At 43.6% G+C, this 17,841-nt stretch overlaps 1 protein-coding gene across 1 annotated transcript in view; it reads left to right on the forward strand.

Annotated features, from left to right (window-relative positions):
• The window catches only part of OGFOD3 (2-oxoglutarate and iron dependent oxygenase domain containing 3), a 115,877-nt gene that overhangs the window by 28,399 nt on the left and 69,637 nt on the right, over positions 1-17,841 (forward strand). The window contains exons 3-4 of the mRNA XM_083148431.1: positions 1,327-1,402; positions 13,942-13,984. Coding sequence (XP_083004557.1) covers positions 1,327-1,402; positions 13,942-13,984 — 119 coding nt within the window. The remainder of the gene's footprint in view (positions 1-1,326; positions 1,403-13,941; positions 13,985-17,841) is intronic.

Genomic DNA, 17,841 nt, shown 5'->3' on the forward strand with positions numbered 1-17,841 from the left:
GGAAATGGAACAAAGTGATTTTTGGTGAGTAGTGTGTTGTTTAGTATGTGCTTGAAGCTGTCACCTGGCTATGGATTACTAGGGAAAGAAAACATCCTTTGGTATTTCTATGGATCCATACTTCTTATTTCAGATGGTGTCCCACAAGACTCAGTCATAAACTGTACTTTTCTTTACCATGCAACTCCTGAAATTACCTTCTTTGTATTAAAATGATGATCTGTATTTCAATTTCCACCCCGCTCACCATTTGTGTGGTGCACAATAAGGAGTGCTTTTCTGTCATTTACTATTCCAAAAACTGAGCGCATCGAGCCACTGAGCCCAATGCGTGACGAGCGGACACGGAAAACTAAGCAAATAGATTAGTGGGCGCCCAACTAACATATAAGTACCCAAAACTCTAAAAACAGAACTACATTCATTGTATGTTAATGCCAGCTTGTTGTTAATATGATTGGAGAAATAATGCTTTCTTCTCCCCAGAAGTTGGCTCAATTTGTGTAGTTTTACAGCAGGGAGAATAGAGCAGACACGTGTCTTTTTATCTACTGTCACTTCCCTGTGCTTGTGATGAGAGTAACAAGTGTTGGCAAGCAACCGCCAATTCTTCTGATCCATGTCCTGCAGAGTTGTCGTGACCTCTCACGGGGGGTAGTAATAACGCCTTGAGGGACGCAGACCTGACAGGAGAGAGGGTGGCATAATTTCATGCATTATATGTTGCTGCAGCCTGCAGGGACCCTTCTCTGTCGGAACATTCTTGGCAAGAACCACAAAACATCTTGTGTTGGCTTGAAATTAATTACAGCTGTTTTGATTTAACGGGAATTTGCAGTTACTTCAAGCGTTCTGGGTGGTTATTAACCGATGGTATGCTCTAGAGGCTCTGAGATAGGCTTGTAAGCAAACTGTTACGAACAAGTGGTTAATAATAGGTTAAAAAGTTATTAATGATTTAAAAATCCTTTCAGGTTTAGAGCCTGATGAGCATTGTTTCTCCCTAAACCCACCCACGTACGTTGTCTAAAAATGTATATTTGAATTAGTTGCCAGGAAATAAAAAGAATGTACATAGAACTATTAAAATGCTACAGAGATAAGTAGGGTTCTCAGCAGAAGGCCAATCTACCCATGGGAGTTGCAATTATTGATGAAACCGTTCCATGTTCTCATGTTTGTTTGGTTTTTACTAAAATTGTAACTTATTTTTAACTAATCCAGTCCAGAGAAAGTTCTGGCTGCTCTCTGCATACCTCACTGCATGTGATTTAAATAATTGTTTCAAAAGTAATAGAATTAAGTTATTTTGTCTTTCTACCCCAGGATGCACCCCACAGAAATGTGGGAGAGCTGTGACTGATGCTGTTATAACACCACAGGAAGCCCAGAGAATGCTGAGGTAAGGCCCCATACACACCAGAAAGATTAGCTCACGATTAGGGCTAATTTCGACCGTTGTAACGACGGTTGTGCATGCATTGTGGGTCAATCGTTCGTTTTTCACTCACAATCAGGATCGTTTGCGACGGGATGCGCGCTCCCGTCACGTCGTGTGTCGCATTGGAGATTTTGCCTCCTGCAGCAGAATCTCCAATCCGACCGCAGGTCGGGTGCTGATTGTATGCACATCTGAAGCACATTGTGTGTGCTCCCGTCGTACGGACCGTCGTTCCAATCCGGCTTGTTTATAAAGACACTCCCACCGCAGCCATTTTGCCTCGTGGATGCCGCAGACAGCACAGCTACGGAGGTTCTCGGCGTGGGAAGCTGCCAAAACAAAAAACAGGTATGTGAACTGCACGCAGCCCTCTACAAAAGCCCTTCCCCACTGTCCACCAATGGTGCCCACCTGTAATGTGTCCCCACTGCCCACCACTGTTTGTTGGTCACAGCACAGCCCACCCCACCTGTATGTGTCCCCACTGTCCACCAATGGTGCCCCACCGCAGGTTGCACAGTGTGCCAGGCGCAGCAATGTAAACAGGCCGCCGCAGGCCACCCCACCTGTAATGTGTATCCACTGGCCTGCTAATTAGGACACAGCAGCCCACCCCACCTGTACTGTGTATCCACTGGCCTGCTAATTAGGACACAGCAGCCCACCCCACCTGTACTGTGTATCCACTGGCCTGCTAATTAGGACACAGCAGCCCACCCCACCTGTACTGTGTATCCACTGGCCTGCTAATTAGGACACAGCAGCCCACCCCACCTGTACTGTGTATCCACTGGCCTGCTAATTAGGACACAGCAGCCCACCCCACCTGTACTGTGTATCCACTGGCCTGCTAATTAGGACACAGCAGCCCACCCCACCTGTACTGTGTATCCACTGGCCTGCTAATTAGGACACAGCAGCCCACCCCACCTGTACTGTGTATCCACTGGCCTGCTAATTAGGACACAGCAGCCCACCCCACCTGTACTGTGTATCCACTGGCCTGCTAATTAGGACACAGCAGCCCACCCCACCTGTACTGTGTATCCACTGGCCTGCTAATTAGGACACAGCAGCCCACCCCACCTGTACTGTGTATCCACTGGCCTGCTAATTAGGACACAGCAGCCCACCCCACCTGTACTGTGTATCCACTGGCCTGCTAATTAGGACACAGCAGCCCACCCCACCTGTACTGTGTATCCACTGGCCTGCTAATTAGGACACAGCAGCCCACCCCACCTGTACTGTGTATCCACTGGCCTGCTAATTAGGACACAGCAGCCCACCCCACCTGTACTGTGTATCCACTGGCCTGCTAATTAGGACACAGCAGCCCACCCCACCTGTACTGTGTATCCACTGGCCTGCTAATTAGGACACAGCAGCCCACCCCACCTGTACTGTGTATCCACTGGCCTGCTAATTAGGACACAGCAGCCCACCCCACCTGTACTGTGTATCCACTGGCCTGCTAATTAGGACACAGCAGCCCACCCCACCTGTACTGTGTATCCACTGGCCTGCTAATTAGGACACAGCAGCCCACCCCACCTGTACTGTGTATCCACTGGCCTGCTAATTAGGACACAGCAGCCCACCCCAACTGTACTGTCTTCCTAATGTCCTTTTAAGAAATAATAATACATTTAATTTTCCTTCATTGTGTGAATGTATATTTATTGTTAAATATTTTTTTTTTGGGCAGACATGTCACAAGCCATACAAAAAGAAAGAGAGTTCATTGAGGCATTCATCGAACAATACAGGGAACATGAGTGCCTTTGGAAAACCAAATCAAAGGACTACAGCAATAAAGTAAAGCGCAGTCAAGCCCTGGAGGACCTTGTCCAGTTCAGCCGCAGTCACAACCCAGATGCCAACTCCGAATGGGTCAAAAAGAAAATCCAAAACCTGCGGACTGTGTTCCTCAAGGAACACAAAAAGATACAGGCGTCCAAAAAATCAGGGGCAGGAGCAGCAGATGTCTATGAAACGTCCCTTTGGTACTACGACCTGATTTGCTTCACCTTGAGCCAGGAGTTACCAAGGACGGGGCTTTGCCTCATGGTAGAGAGCGAAACAGATGACGTGGTGCCAGTACAGGATGAAAGTTCACAGGCCTTATCGGTAAGTACCATCCCACTGATTACACAAGTTTTTTCAGTTTTTTGTCTCCACTTTAAATTCATTTGCCGGCCAATTATATGTGGTCCTCCTGCCAAGGGACAGCACCCACTCCATTGAAGTAGGCCTTGTACTCATCCCTGACCTGTTTGGCACGCGCACTCCCTCGATACTGCAGTGCCGGCGTTTGCAGGGATGAGATTGGGGCTACTTCCCTTGGCTCTTCTGGGTCCTCATCAGGCGCTGGTCCACTTTGGCGATTGGGCCTTTCTTTCCGGCGCAACAAATTGTGCAGGACACAGCACGCCATGACGGCCCAATCTATTTTGTCCAGGCGCAGGTTTATGGCCGTGTGGAAAATGCGAAATCGGCTAGCCATGATACCGAACGCACTTTCCACAAGCCGCCGTGCCCTGGACAGCCTGTAATTGAAGACCCTTTTGTCGTGGTCTAGTCCCCTTTTGGCATATGGCTTCATGATGTGTTCATGAAGTCCAAATGCCTCATCCGCCACGAACACAAAATTCAGACCATGTTTGGTTTCCTGGACTGTCGGCAAGTGCATGCTGTTGGAGACGAGCCTGTGGTAGAACTTTGTGTCCTTCAAAGTTCCACCATCTGAGGCTCGCCCATTCCTGCCGACATCCAGAAAAATAAATTCATAATTGGCATTCACCACAGCCATCAGCACTATGCTGAAGTACCCTTTATAATTAAAGTAATAAGATCCACTGTGGGGTGGCTGGTTGATGCGCACGTGTTTGCCGTCAATAGCTCCTCCACAATTAGGGAAATTCCAAGTGTCCTCAAATTCCGCAGCAATATCTTTCCACTCTTGCACGGTGTTGGGGAACTGGGAGAAAAAGAAATAGAAAAAAAACATTAGTTTGACATGTCTTTGTGTTTTTTTTTCAACAGACCACAAGTACAGAAAAAGAGATCTGCACAAACCCACCCCTGGAACAGTCTGGCCCTGTATCCTCAGGTACATTTAGCGGAGTGCCAGAAACACCCACACCGCCGGTAACGACCCAAAAAAGAAAAAAAAAAAGATGTAAGCCGGTCCATGAACCAGAGGATGAATTGCTACAGCGAGCTGAAGAGGTGCTGCGTAGGCCCCCAGACCGTTTTGACACATATGGGAAATATGTGGCAGAGAGCTTACGCCAATTGGAACCCGCACAACAGATGGCTTTTGAACGTGTCTGCAGTGAGCTGGTGTTTATGGGTCGCATTCGCCGTTTGTCATTTCAGACGCATTTGGCCGGCCTTGTACCGTGGGAAGATACACCATCCACCAGTACCGAATTAACATCGCCCATCCCTGCCTCGTTGCAGGAAACAACACCAACTAGCGGACAATCCTCTAGCATATCAACCACACCTCCTCGCTACACCCATCTGTACTCTTCATTGCTGGAAGAGGGTACGGGGACTGATGACACCCCTGTTTTATTACAGGATTTGTCGTAAGATGCTATGCATTTTTTCTGATGCTGCATGTTGCAGCTTCTTGTTTGGCTGTATGTTCAGTATTATACTTTTTTGGGCACTTTGCTTATATTTTATCTGTGATGTCACCATTGCTGCATGCAGGGTGCAGTATTGCAGATGCTGCTTGTTGCACAAATACTGAAAACACCTTCCTGCAGCTGTGGTGCATAGTTCAGAGCAATGGGGCCGGGACTATTGCTTCTGTTCTATGCACCACAGATGCATGAGGGTGTTTTTATGATCTGTGCTACATGCAGCATCTGCAATGCTACCTGTGACCGCATGGCAAGGTGACTTCTGTTTGGTTGTATGTTCAGTATTATACTTTTTTGGGCACTTTGCTAATATTTTATCTGTGATGTCACCATTGCTGCATGCAGGGTGCAGTATTGCAGATGCTGCTTGTTGCACAAATACTGAAAACACCTTCCTGCAGCTGTGGTGCATAGTTCAGAGCAATGGGGCCGGGACTATTGCTTCTGTTCTATGCACCACAGATGCATGAGGGTGTTTTTATGATCTGTGCTACATGCAGCATCTGCAATGCTACCTGTGACCGCATGGCAAGGTGACTTCTGTTTGGTTGTATGTTCAGTATTATACTTTTTTGGGCACTTTGCTAATATTTTATCTGTGATGTCACCATTGCTGCATGCAGGGTGCAGTATTGCAGATGCTGCTTGTTGCACAAATACTGAAAACACCTTCCTGCAGCTGTGGTGCATAGTTCAGAGCAATGGGGCCGGGACTATTGCTTCTGTTCTATGCACCACAGATGCATGAGGGTGTTTTTATGATCTGTGCTACATGCAGCATCTGCAATGCTACCTGTGACCGCATGGCAAGGTGACTTCTGTTTGGTTGTATGTTCAGTATTATACTTTTTTGGGCACTTTGCTAATATTTTATTCGTGATGTCACCATTGCTGCATGCAGGGTGCAGCATTGCAGATGCCTCAAAGCTTCACGTGGTGCATAGTGCACATCAATGGTGCCGGGACCATTGCATCTGCACTATGCAACACGTGATGTAGCCAAAAAGTGCATTTTTTTCAAAAAAATTTACTTTTCTCTACCTCATGCCAGGACAGAGCTGTAATAGTAGCAATACTGTTTTTGTACCTTTTTTATATTTCTACAACAAAAAATTGTCTCTACCTCAGTACATTTGTAAAAAAATATTGCAGTCTTTTACTTATTTAATAAAAAAACAGTTATTTTCACTACACGTGTCTAGTACATTTTTACTTACCTTGCAATACTGATGCTGCAGGACCTTCACGATGGCTTTACAGGTCTCCGGGATGATGAGTCCCAACGCTTGCGGGGAAATGATGGATCCAAACTTTAGGTCCGCCAGCGATCGTCCTGTAGCCAAGAAACGGAGGGTCACCACCAGCCGGTCCTCAGCAGGGATAGCCATCCGGTACTTGGTATCCTGCTTCTGGATGTGGGGGGTGACCAGACGCAGCAGCTCCTGGAAGGTCTCATCGTCCATGCGAAGGAAATTCCGATAATCCTGGGGATTATTCTCGCGAATCTCCATCAGCAGGGGCATATGAGACCGCGCCTGTCGGCCCAGGAGCCACTGCTTGGTCCAGCAAGATCGAGCCTTCCTGCGCTGGGCCCTCATCCTCCTCACCCTGAGCACAGCGTAGGAAAGCAGGAAATCTTGCTGGGCAGAATCCATAACGCAAATAGCAGTATGGGAAAAGCAAAAAGCAAACTTTGTAGTGCAAAGCAAAAACAAAGCAGCCAAAAATAGCAATGTGCAGCGTTCAGCAGGTATACACCAAGCCTCACTAGTCACAAAGCAGAAATGAGGTCCTGCAAAATGGCCCCTAGTCTTTGTACCCCCTCTGCTAGCCCAGCCCATATTCTTTGTTTTCTTTTTTCCTTCCCCCTTGCCCCACTATGCTAGCCCTGCCCCTTATTAACATTTTAAAAACGACTGTACCACTGTACTCGCGATTTACTAACGATCCGCACATCCGACGGTCGTACGACCATCGTTACCGATGTCGGATCGTTAGCTAATCGTGTGCACCAGGGAACATGATCGTTCCCTAGTCGTTTACCGGCAGCGGGAGAGCGCACCAGGAAAGTGCACGCCAAATCGGTAGCCGATCGTTAGACGATCCTGGTCGTTCTGGTGTGTATGGGGCCTAACACTTTTATAATCTTGCTGCTCATTTGTGTGACTGTGAATAGCTATACATGGCCAATCAATTATATGGACCCTTTTTACAAGAAAATTTGCAGTAGTTCTTCTGTGTGTAATAATAAATTAAGCTATTATTGCAGAGCGGTCATGAGTATTTGGACCATACTTCTTCTATATGATATACTAAACTATAGAACTATAGTAGGTACTTGTGTAGTTTCACGGTGCCTGCATGAAACTAAACAAGTACCCTATAGTACAGTACAGATTGCTCGGCTGCAGCAAACAAGTCAACAAGTTAGCAACCGGAACACTGTACGGACCTGCGACTATGATCAGGCGGTTCCCAACCCGCATTTACCGGCACCAGACGCACTCTCCACACTTCTATACCATCTGCTACATAGTAATGGTTTATTGACGTAGTCCTTACATGTAGTTTTCAAAAAACGACTTTAAGCTTTATTTTTTTCTGGTGTACGAGATCCAACAAATATATCTTTATGTAGAAGTCCATTGTGGCTGAGAAGGGGCTTTGAGTAATACTCTCAAATATTCTGGCATTAATAAAGCAGCCAGATAGCCGATTGTCTTCTCAGTGCATATACATTTTCTTCAAGCCAAGTTCTAAAGTGGTTACTGATGCACATGGGATAAAAGAAAAGCTTTTGAATATATAATACGCATGCGTGAAAGTTGCATAACTGAGAAAGGGAACTCTGACTGTCACTATCCAAGTCTCTTCTCTGTACTGTATGCTAATATAGGACTACAGAGAGATTTGTGCATATGGTCATCAGAGGACGGGACTTTTCTGGGGATCGGTACTAAATCCTGGCGGTCGGAATCCCAGCATTCAAAATCCTGACCGCCGAAATCCCGACATGGGGGGGGGGGGGGCGTGGATCCCTCCCCCTTTCGAGCTTGCTGCACTCTCCACGCAGCGGGCCCGGTGCCTCGCTACGCTCACTAATTGAGTGTTGGGATTTCGGCGGTTGGGATTTCTGCGGTCAGGATTCCGGCGTCGGGATTTTGAACTGCATCCCCTTTTTCTGAACTGTGTCCCATTCTTTCAACTTAAAAAGTGAGGTTCAGGTTTGAACTAAAACCATTACTTCAATGTGTCTTCTCACCATAGTTTTAGTAAAAGACTAAAATGTAATAAAATATAAAGGTACTAGCACAGGAACTGCAGAACATTGTTGTTAATTAGTAGAATACAGTAACTTGGAGTTCTGGCTTTGCTGTCAGCAAAGTAGAGGGACAGATTTAGTTACAGCAAATCTAAATCATTCTTTTTTCAGCTTCATTATATTTGAATGACAGGTTCTGTGTAATACGTAAAACTGTTCTCATCTCCACACATTTACATTAGGCGAAAAAAGATTATTAGATAGTTTAAAATGAATTTTAAAAAGTAAATTTAATAAATGGATACACAATATAATAAACGGATACTCAAGATAATAAAATAGATACACAATATACATAATCCGCTGGGCTTTGTGGTGGCTTTAAGTTCCATTCTGCACTCCTCATAGTGCTCAGCTTGTTCAGTTTTAATGCTCCACACCTAAAATCTTTCCATTCACATGAATAGGTGTCAAAAATTGAAAGCTGAGCTGTAGTAGCGGTGCCGCACTGAACAGCTACAGCCACCAGAGACTCCAATTGTCCTGCCTGTCACTGGTGACTTTAGAATCTATAGAAGAGAAGTAATAGCCTTCCTGCTTTTTCTTTTTTCAGGCTGCCATTTTTTACTAAAAGTGCAGATCTAATTCTGCTGATTTATTATTATTTATTCTAAGTACTACATGCTGTGAAGTCAATATAGGGCTGATGCTACATTGGCTAACAAGAATGGCTAGTAGCTGCATGGGCTTCCAAAATGGTGGAAAAATGAATGTCACAGTTGGATGACGTATTACAAGACATATATTTGCGATCAAATATCTGGCCAATGGTGTATCATCTTACACCATTAATGTTCTGTCTTATATCAGAGATGCACTGATGAATGCGGCCCTTGGTCTTTTTTGTATTTCAACCTTTACTATTGATTGCAGGCCTATTCTTTGGCTCGAAGTTTTGGAAAGATGACATGGAGTCTAAAAAGGCACTTGAGGCTTTGCTCCTTTGTAGGTTCAGTGCTGTTTGGTCCATAGTTGGGCTCCGCCTTAACAGATTTTATGGCGGCCAGAAAGAAGATCTTCCTTCAAGTGAGAGCATCCAAATTGCATAGTACACAGTTTCATTTCACTCAGGTCTCCGGGAAACCCAGAGGAGGTCCTTCCAGAGCATATTCTGGCAGATCACACAGAGGTCACCGTACATGTAGGCAACCAGGGCCTGTTAGATGCCTAGGCCCTAAGGCTGCTGCCATGCATCCATCAAGATGGGATCAAACCCCATAAAGACTGATCTTTGGTGTGGTCCTATCCGCTCAATTTCTGTCCTAAAAAGAAACGACATTTTAGAACAAAATTCCATGAGTGAGCCGGTACTGTCTGTGTATATATAGCATATAGCCATAGCCTCTCTTACTAGTGGGTGCAACCTAGTTCTGCCAAATTCAACTGATGTCAGTTTGGCTGTAAAATCATAACGTATTCCTGGAGAATACAGGGGTCACAATAGTTTTGGATGATGTACAATATTGACACTTTGACAGCCACAGTTTGTGTAATCTAGTTGCACAGTAATGAACAGACTGTTCATAGGAAATGGAACAAAGTGATTTTGGTGAGTAGTGTGTTGTTTAGTATGTGCTTGAAGCTGTCGCCAGGCTATGGATTACTAGGGAAAGAAAACATCCTTTGGTATTTCTAAGGATCCATACTTCTTATTTCAGATGGTGTCCCACAAGACTCAGTCGTAAACTGTACTTTTCTTTACCATGCTACTCCTGAAATTACCTTTTTTGTATTAAAATGATCATCTGTATTCCAATTTCCACCCCGCTCACCATTTGTGCGGTGCACAATAAGGAGTGCTTTTCTGTCATTTATTATTCCAAAAACTGAGCTACTAATCTTTCCAACAATCTCCTGCTTACCTGACCTCTGTATTTCAGTTCACAATATAACAATAAACCTACTCCCTCAAGCTCATTGTCTAAATGTCATCCTTTTAGTCTTGTGCTTTGTTCCCGAATGTCTGTCTTCTCTATATAACTGAAAAATAACATTTCTAGAAGATACAAATACCACATACAAATCACTTCTAAACCTTTGATTCTCTTATAATCTCCCTCATTCAATGCAATTCCCTTCTCGCTGAGCTTCCCTTAATGGTAATTTCAACAATGGTAATTTTTTTTTTTTTTTTTTTAAAAGAGAGTTAATTACAGACATCAGAATGGAAGAGTAGGGGCACTAAGCTCTGCTGCTTGCTTCATGTCCCCATAGATGACTACGAGGATGGAGGTTAACCGCAATTTGGCACGTCCATACCTTATACCTTTATATGGGGGACTTGCATAGCCGGAGAAGCTTAGCAAAATCCTCACTGGACCAAACCTTAGCACGCATCTGTGGGCAGTGGCCATATATATATATATATATATATATATATATATATATATATATATATATATATATATGACAGCAGGTAGTGGACCAACGGCGCTGACAGGTGCAACTACTCCAGCCAATTTAGAAGAACTTGGTAATCAGGTTGATTTAGCAAGTCAGCACTAAATCCAATTTTTAGGACTGCAGCCTCCTCCAAACTCCCTGGACTCTGGGAGTAAGCAATGGATCTGTCAAAAAAGAGGACAGGAGGGGCGCTCCATAGTGCATAAATGACAGTTTTATTAAAATGATCATAAAACCACTTTCAAAAAAAGAGACAAACAATTGCTTGTACCATAAAAAAGAACGCTGTGGGCTGGGTACCACAAGGCTTTTGTATATACAACACGACCCGGCAAACTCCTACCAGCCGTCCGGAGCACTATCGCCAACCAGGATCACCCACTGGGAACACCGATGGTGAGAACAGCGTGTCGTTGGAAGCCGTAGGAACAGAGGCGTGCAGGGGAGCCGGGTACACACACAGCAGACGTCACAGGCCTCACCCTAACAAGTTTCGTAGTAAAACTTCGTCAGATATATGGAGAGGATCCGGCACTCTATGCACGTAATGCTGGTAGGTAAGTTACCATAAAAAGATAAATGCTGCGGTGCCCTCAATTGTAAGTCCAAATCCAGGGAGAAGGGCAAACAGATACAGAGAAGGATGGAGGCGGCACTCAGCAGACTGCAATTAAAATGTCCTTTAATCCAACGGTTTCGGGGTTACCCCCCGTCGTCAGGGATGGACACAGCACACACAGAACATTAAAACAAATGGCAATATATACATAAACATAACCCATCCCTCCCCATCCCCCGCCCCAATCAAGCACGCACTGCACTCACCTGCCGGAACTGGGATCGTCCCACAACGCCAGGTGACCTCAGGGGGTTCACATGGCTGTGGGCGTCCCTCGGGTCCAGCTGACAGCCACAGGTGCGTCTCCCATGTCTCTTGGCTTACTAGAACGGCGGGTGCGCTGCGTGTAGACAGCCGGAAGTATCAGCCATACGGCTGCACTTCCGCCAACCACTATACACGCGCGCATCCGCCAATCACAAGATGGCCGCCGGGACTGGGACGCTCTGTGTAGCTGCCGGAGGGCAGAGCGTTACTAAGCAACAGAAAGACACCAATATTATGTGGATCATGAAGGGACACATTATCACCATAATAAAAGTGACAATTGGCCCAAGGGCCAAACATGATTGGCGGATGCGCGCGTGTATAGTGGTTGGCGGAAGTGCAGCCGTATGGCTGATACTTCCGGCTGTCTACACGCAGCGCACCCGCCGTCCTAGTAAGCCAAGAGACATGGGAGACGCACCTGTGGCTGTCAGCTGGACCCGAGGGACGCCCACAGCCATGTGAACCCCCTGAGGTCACCTGGCGTTGTGGGATGATCCCAGTTCCGGCAGGTGAGTGCAGTGCGTGCTTGATTGGGGCGGGGGATGGGGAGGGATGGGTTATGTTTATGTATATATTGCCATTTGTTTTAATGTTCTGTGTGTGCTGCGTCCATCCCTGACGACGGGGGGTAACCCCGAAACCGTTGGATTAAAGGACATTTTAATTGCAGTCTGCTGAGTGCCGCCTCCATCCTTCTCTCTCTCTCTCTATATATATATATATATATATATATATATATATATATATATATATGCGTTAAGCTGTCAGTGACAAGGAGAAAAACATTGCATAGCAGCACAACCTAAATCTGTGTCTCCATGAAAACCAGGGATAGTGCTTAGATTCTACAAAAATAGATCTATCATCTATCTGATAATAATAGTGGGAGAATCCCTTTTAAATGTAGCTGCTTATTGTGCTGTATTATAGAGGAAAAGTGGAATTACTTCTCTGGATTTAACGGTGAGCCGATGCCCAAGAAATAAGAGGTTATAAATAATGTATGAACTTAAAGCATATTCTGCAGGCATGTACTTAAATAAATTGTTTTAAACATAATTACAGACCAAGATCATGCTGTATAGCAGCAGGAGGTTTATTGTACAACAGGGAACACACATGAGGCTCCAAAATAGTGAGATGAGAGTGGATTACAGTCTGCTTCAAGGGCAAAAAGGATGGATGTCCAAATGTGGTGCTCTTCTGTGTACAATGAACACATGATGCTAATTTCACCAAATTTCACAATGCCAATGTGTGCCAGTGCCCGAATTCAAGTAAAAACAGAACGTAGCAAAGAACAGTACTGAGTTGTCTGTGGCAAAGGCTTTTGTCAAGGCAGACATGCAAGTAAAAGAGCATGTCCAAATTGACAAAAGTACCGTTCAGGCACTGAAACGTTGGCAATGTAAGGTAACATGCTGTGAATTTTGTAATATAATTATTCTGCCCATTGAAGCCACTGAAGTGCCGCAGTTTCTTCTATTGTTTGTATCTACTGTTGCTGAAGGAACCCAAGCAAATTAATCTTTATTATATAACTGCTGGTTCATATGGGTCATAGGACGCAATCTTTGTTTTATGTTATAAACCTTGTTTCGTGCACAAATTAAATATAATTGTGTAAATTTCATGTATTTGATGTGTATATACAACATAAATGCAAGATAACTCAAAATACCTCATTGAAATATAAAAATATTCCGAAAGAGGGAATAATACGTTATCCAAAATTATTTTGGTCCCAAGCATTTTGGATAAGGGATACTCAACCTGTATTTGATTTCCTTCCTTTCAAATGGGGTAATGTTGGCATCTCTAAATATATTTTGGGCTAAAAGGTAAAAACGTTCCATGACCCTGATGTGGTTTATGTAGTCAAGTTTATTTTAATGGAAGACCTATATTAACCAAGGCTGGGTAGTATTGTCCTAAATTTGTATCCTTCTGTTTATTTTCCTCGCAGTTCATAAAAAAGTCTAATTTACAATTCACAACATAAGTTCTAGAAATCCAGGTTTGGTAGAAGTAAAATACCTGCTCATCCCACTCAGGCTGCTTTTTATAGTCCTTAGAAACCGTTGTACATTTGGCATTCAGCTTCTTGTACACATCAGCAGATGGGCCCAATGTGTGGCTTCACCTCTATATTACTATGTGTGTCATATAGTGGATTTCTATTTTTAGTTGTGTCATGAGATGTGATTACTGGCTTTGTGTTTTCCTATAGGATAGCTGAGGCTGGCTTCTCCCTTGGAGGCTCTGATGGAGGGGTAAGTGTTGAATATCATAGGTTGCAGAAGATTAATGCAGTGTTTTCAACACATTTCTTGAGCACCTCGAGCTATGAACCAAGTAATCTGTGCTCTTCATTCATACATCTGAAAGTGAGAATGTGTGTGGAGAAGATTGTCTCAGAATGTATACATTCCAGTCCTTGCTCCCTTCATCTAGTCATACATATTACATTTTAAGAATACCTGAAAATCGATAGTCCTAGGCTTATGCACACTATATCAGTAAAACATTATTTTGTATGATTTATATCATACTGAACAGATTTCAGAAACTATTACCTGGAAACATATATATTTCATGCCAATGTCTTTGTGTTAGTCCACTTCAAAATGAATGAAGATAAAACAGCCTGTCATGGAATTGGAATGCTCACAAAACAATATTAATCACTTACACTTATGTTGTAAGTGACATTTCCCATATAAAAAGAATGGAAAAATAATGGTCTCCCCAAAACCTAATTGCAGCCCTGAACTAATCAGGCTGATCTGTTATTGGAAAGCGGGTGAACAAGCGTGGGGTTCCCCCTATTTTCCAATAACCAGCACAAGGCTGAACCAGCCAGGAGGATAATGGCATAGCAGGTATGGGGTGGATCCAAATGTTTCATTTAACTGTTTCTATCACGCCCATTAAGTTAGGATTTAGGTGTGTCTAGCGGCTAAACCCAACCAAGTTAATGGGCACAACGCTAAACGTCTCGTTTGTCAAACATTCTGCTAGCCATCCAGGGGGTTTCAAGCTGAAACGGTGGCACCGGCAGCCAAATGCGCTTCAACAGAGCTACAGTTGAACTGCTCCATTGGGCGGCGCAAAAAGATTTTAATCTAGCCATCACATTATTCAACCCCAAAACTGCTCAGCCCAGAGTGGAATTCCTGGAAATTTGGAACCCCCAAATAAAATAGGACCCTATCTTCTGAACAATAAGCCATGCCCCACACTCCCAGTGGCAGTGGGTGTGGGTTTATTGTATATATCAATATTGTTATTTAAAGGCAAGCTACAGGTTCCAACAGACTACACACGGGATGGTGGCACTTGGAGAACCACAAGTGCTGGCATTACCAGGCATCAAGGACATGCTAACACCTGGGGGAATATTTACTAAGATCGAATGGGTATGAATGGTCGTATTCGTACCCATTTGATGTGAAATACATAAGCATTTCACACATTGACAAACGTACAAACATATGAGTATGTACGATTCGTATTTTTGTAATTCGTATCTTTAAGACTTTCTTAAAAATACAAATGGGTACACCATCGATATAATATGGCTGTAAAAGCCTAGTCTTTTCAATGGTTTTGAAAAAAAATACTTTTGATTCTTATTTCTTCTGCATTTGTATTTTTCAAATTTTACTGTCGTATTTTTTACAAATCTGTATTTTTTCCCAATACAAAATAGACCAGGTCCCAGCCTGGCAAGTTTGACAGAACCATGCTCAGATCAGTGATATCTGTGCATGGTTCTGTCCCAAAAAAATGTGTTAAAGTGAATTAAAAAAAATGGCGTGGGGTACCCCCTCCTGAGCATAACCAGCCCCGGGCTCATTGTACCAGTCCTGGTTTTAAAAATACAGGGGGACAAAATGTATAGGAGTCCCCTGTATTTAAGAAACCAGCACCAGGCTCCTCGACCGATCTTGGTTCCAAAAATATGGGGGACAAAAAAAATGCAAGTCCCATGATGCGGGGCATTAATGGGCCCCCTTAGACTGGTAGTTCATCTGTAAAAAGAATGGTAAAATAAAGGCACACACACCCAAAATAGTACAGCTTTATTACTTTTATTATTTTTACACCAATATACATTACCCTTCCTCACTCCACCGGTGATACTCTGCCGCAGCTAACCCCACATTGATTGCGGAATGAGCCAGGTCCCCCCTTGCACTGACAGCGGAGAATGCCTCTGTCATTTTGCTGGTGGAAGCTGCTCAGCCCTGATTGGCTGAAAGTGTCTCGTGCAGGGTGAGCTGGAGCAGAGGATCACCGCTGGAGCGAGGAAAATGCTATTTAGAAATATACAAAAGCTCTGATTTAGAGATTTCCTTCTGTCAGTCAAACAAATGATTTGTCTGTGTCACTATGTGGTATAATACCTTCCTTTTTGAAAATACATTATAACAGTATTTGGCAGCTTCACCAAGAGAGCTGTGAAAGATATTCACATACAAACATCTTACTGTGTATTAAACAAAGAGAAGAGCACTATAATTTATGCTATAAGAAAATCTGATGAAACCTATGAGTTGATTGCAACAGAAATGACCCTGCATAGATACAATGTTTAAGATCTTTAAAAAAATTATCGAGCCTGGGTAAACAGCAACCGAATATACTGTGTGTGTATACACACACACACACACACACACACACAGTATAGTCAGGATTGTAAGTATAAAAATATGTTCCCGCACTTCAGCAGGTGTTTGCTCATTCCGATGGATCAAGCTGAGAAATCGAGTGCATGTTTGACATCCTATCCGATACAATGCATGGTCCCCATGCGCATCAGAGTCAGAGATCGGACCTGCCCCATCCAGCCTCAGAGAACGAAATCGCATGCGATACTTCACATGCAAAAGGTCCCGGGCAGCCATACACTGCTTCAAGAAGTCACAGTAGTGTATGGCCACCTTAAACTTGATGAGTTTAAATAGTACACACAATGGGCCTTATTCAGATGTGGTTGGAGCTGCTATATGCTAATATAGCTGATGGTAATGCAGCAGGAAAGGGGTCCAAATCGGAGGTCAGACTTGCAGGCAGGTCCGATCTCCGACTGATCCACATGGGGACCATGATGTCAAACATGCGATATTACCCAGTCTCTCAGCCCGATCTGTTGGAATTGAGTGAAATTTGACCAAAACAATGAATATATATATATATATATATATATATATATATATATATATATATATATATATATAGGTCAGTGGCTCAGCGGCACTCCACCATGTAGTCTATTCATGTAGACATCCAAAAGTAGACAGCGGTGCCTTCCTGGTCACGGCTCAGTCGGTCGGGATGCATAGATGCTGGAAGGTGGCACTCAGCCAATGAAACACAGACAGGCCCAATATGATGCCAAATTGCATCAAATTGGGCCTGTCTGTGTTTCATTGGCTGAGTGCCACCTTCCAGCATCTATCTATCTATCTATCTATCTATCTATATATATATATATTTTTTTTATATATATATATATATATATATATATATATATATATATATATATATATATATATATATATATATATATGCTCTTTACCAAGGCTCTATTATTATAAAATATCTTAAACATTTTATCTATGCAGGGTCATTTCTGTTGCAATCAACTCATAGGTTTTATATGATTTTTTTATTGCATAAATTATAACGCTCGTCTCTTTGTTTAATATATATAAAACATGTTTGTATGTAAATATCCTCCACAGCTTATGGTGGTGGTGAAGCTGCCAAATTATACTGTTCTACCTAAACAATTGTGTAGACCTAGTACATTTGACCCTATATCAAATAACCATAGTATACATACATTTTTGAGAATGACTGAATTTGAGATGAACTCACATGCTACGATTAAACCCAAATACTTTAATCTGACCAGAATACAACGCCAGGCATTAGCCGATCTTCGGGACAATCCTGCGGTAGTTATCCGCCCCGCTGATAAAGGTGGGGCGGTGGTGCTGCAGGATTGGACCGATTATGATTTGGAAATAAGACGCCAGTTGTCAGACTCAAATACCTATAAAAAACTTGAGTATAACCCGACAGTGTCAATCAAGAAAGAGGTCGATTGCACTGTGGATAT

Source organism: Crinia signifera, chromosome 6, assembly GCF_055691185.1.
Source record: "Crinia signifera chromosome 6, ASM5569118v1, whole genome shotgun sequence".
Classification (NCBI taxonomy): domain Eukaryota; kingdom Metazoa; phylum Chordata; class Amphibia; order Anura; family Myobatrachidae; genus Crinia; species Crinia signifera.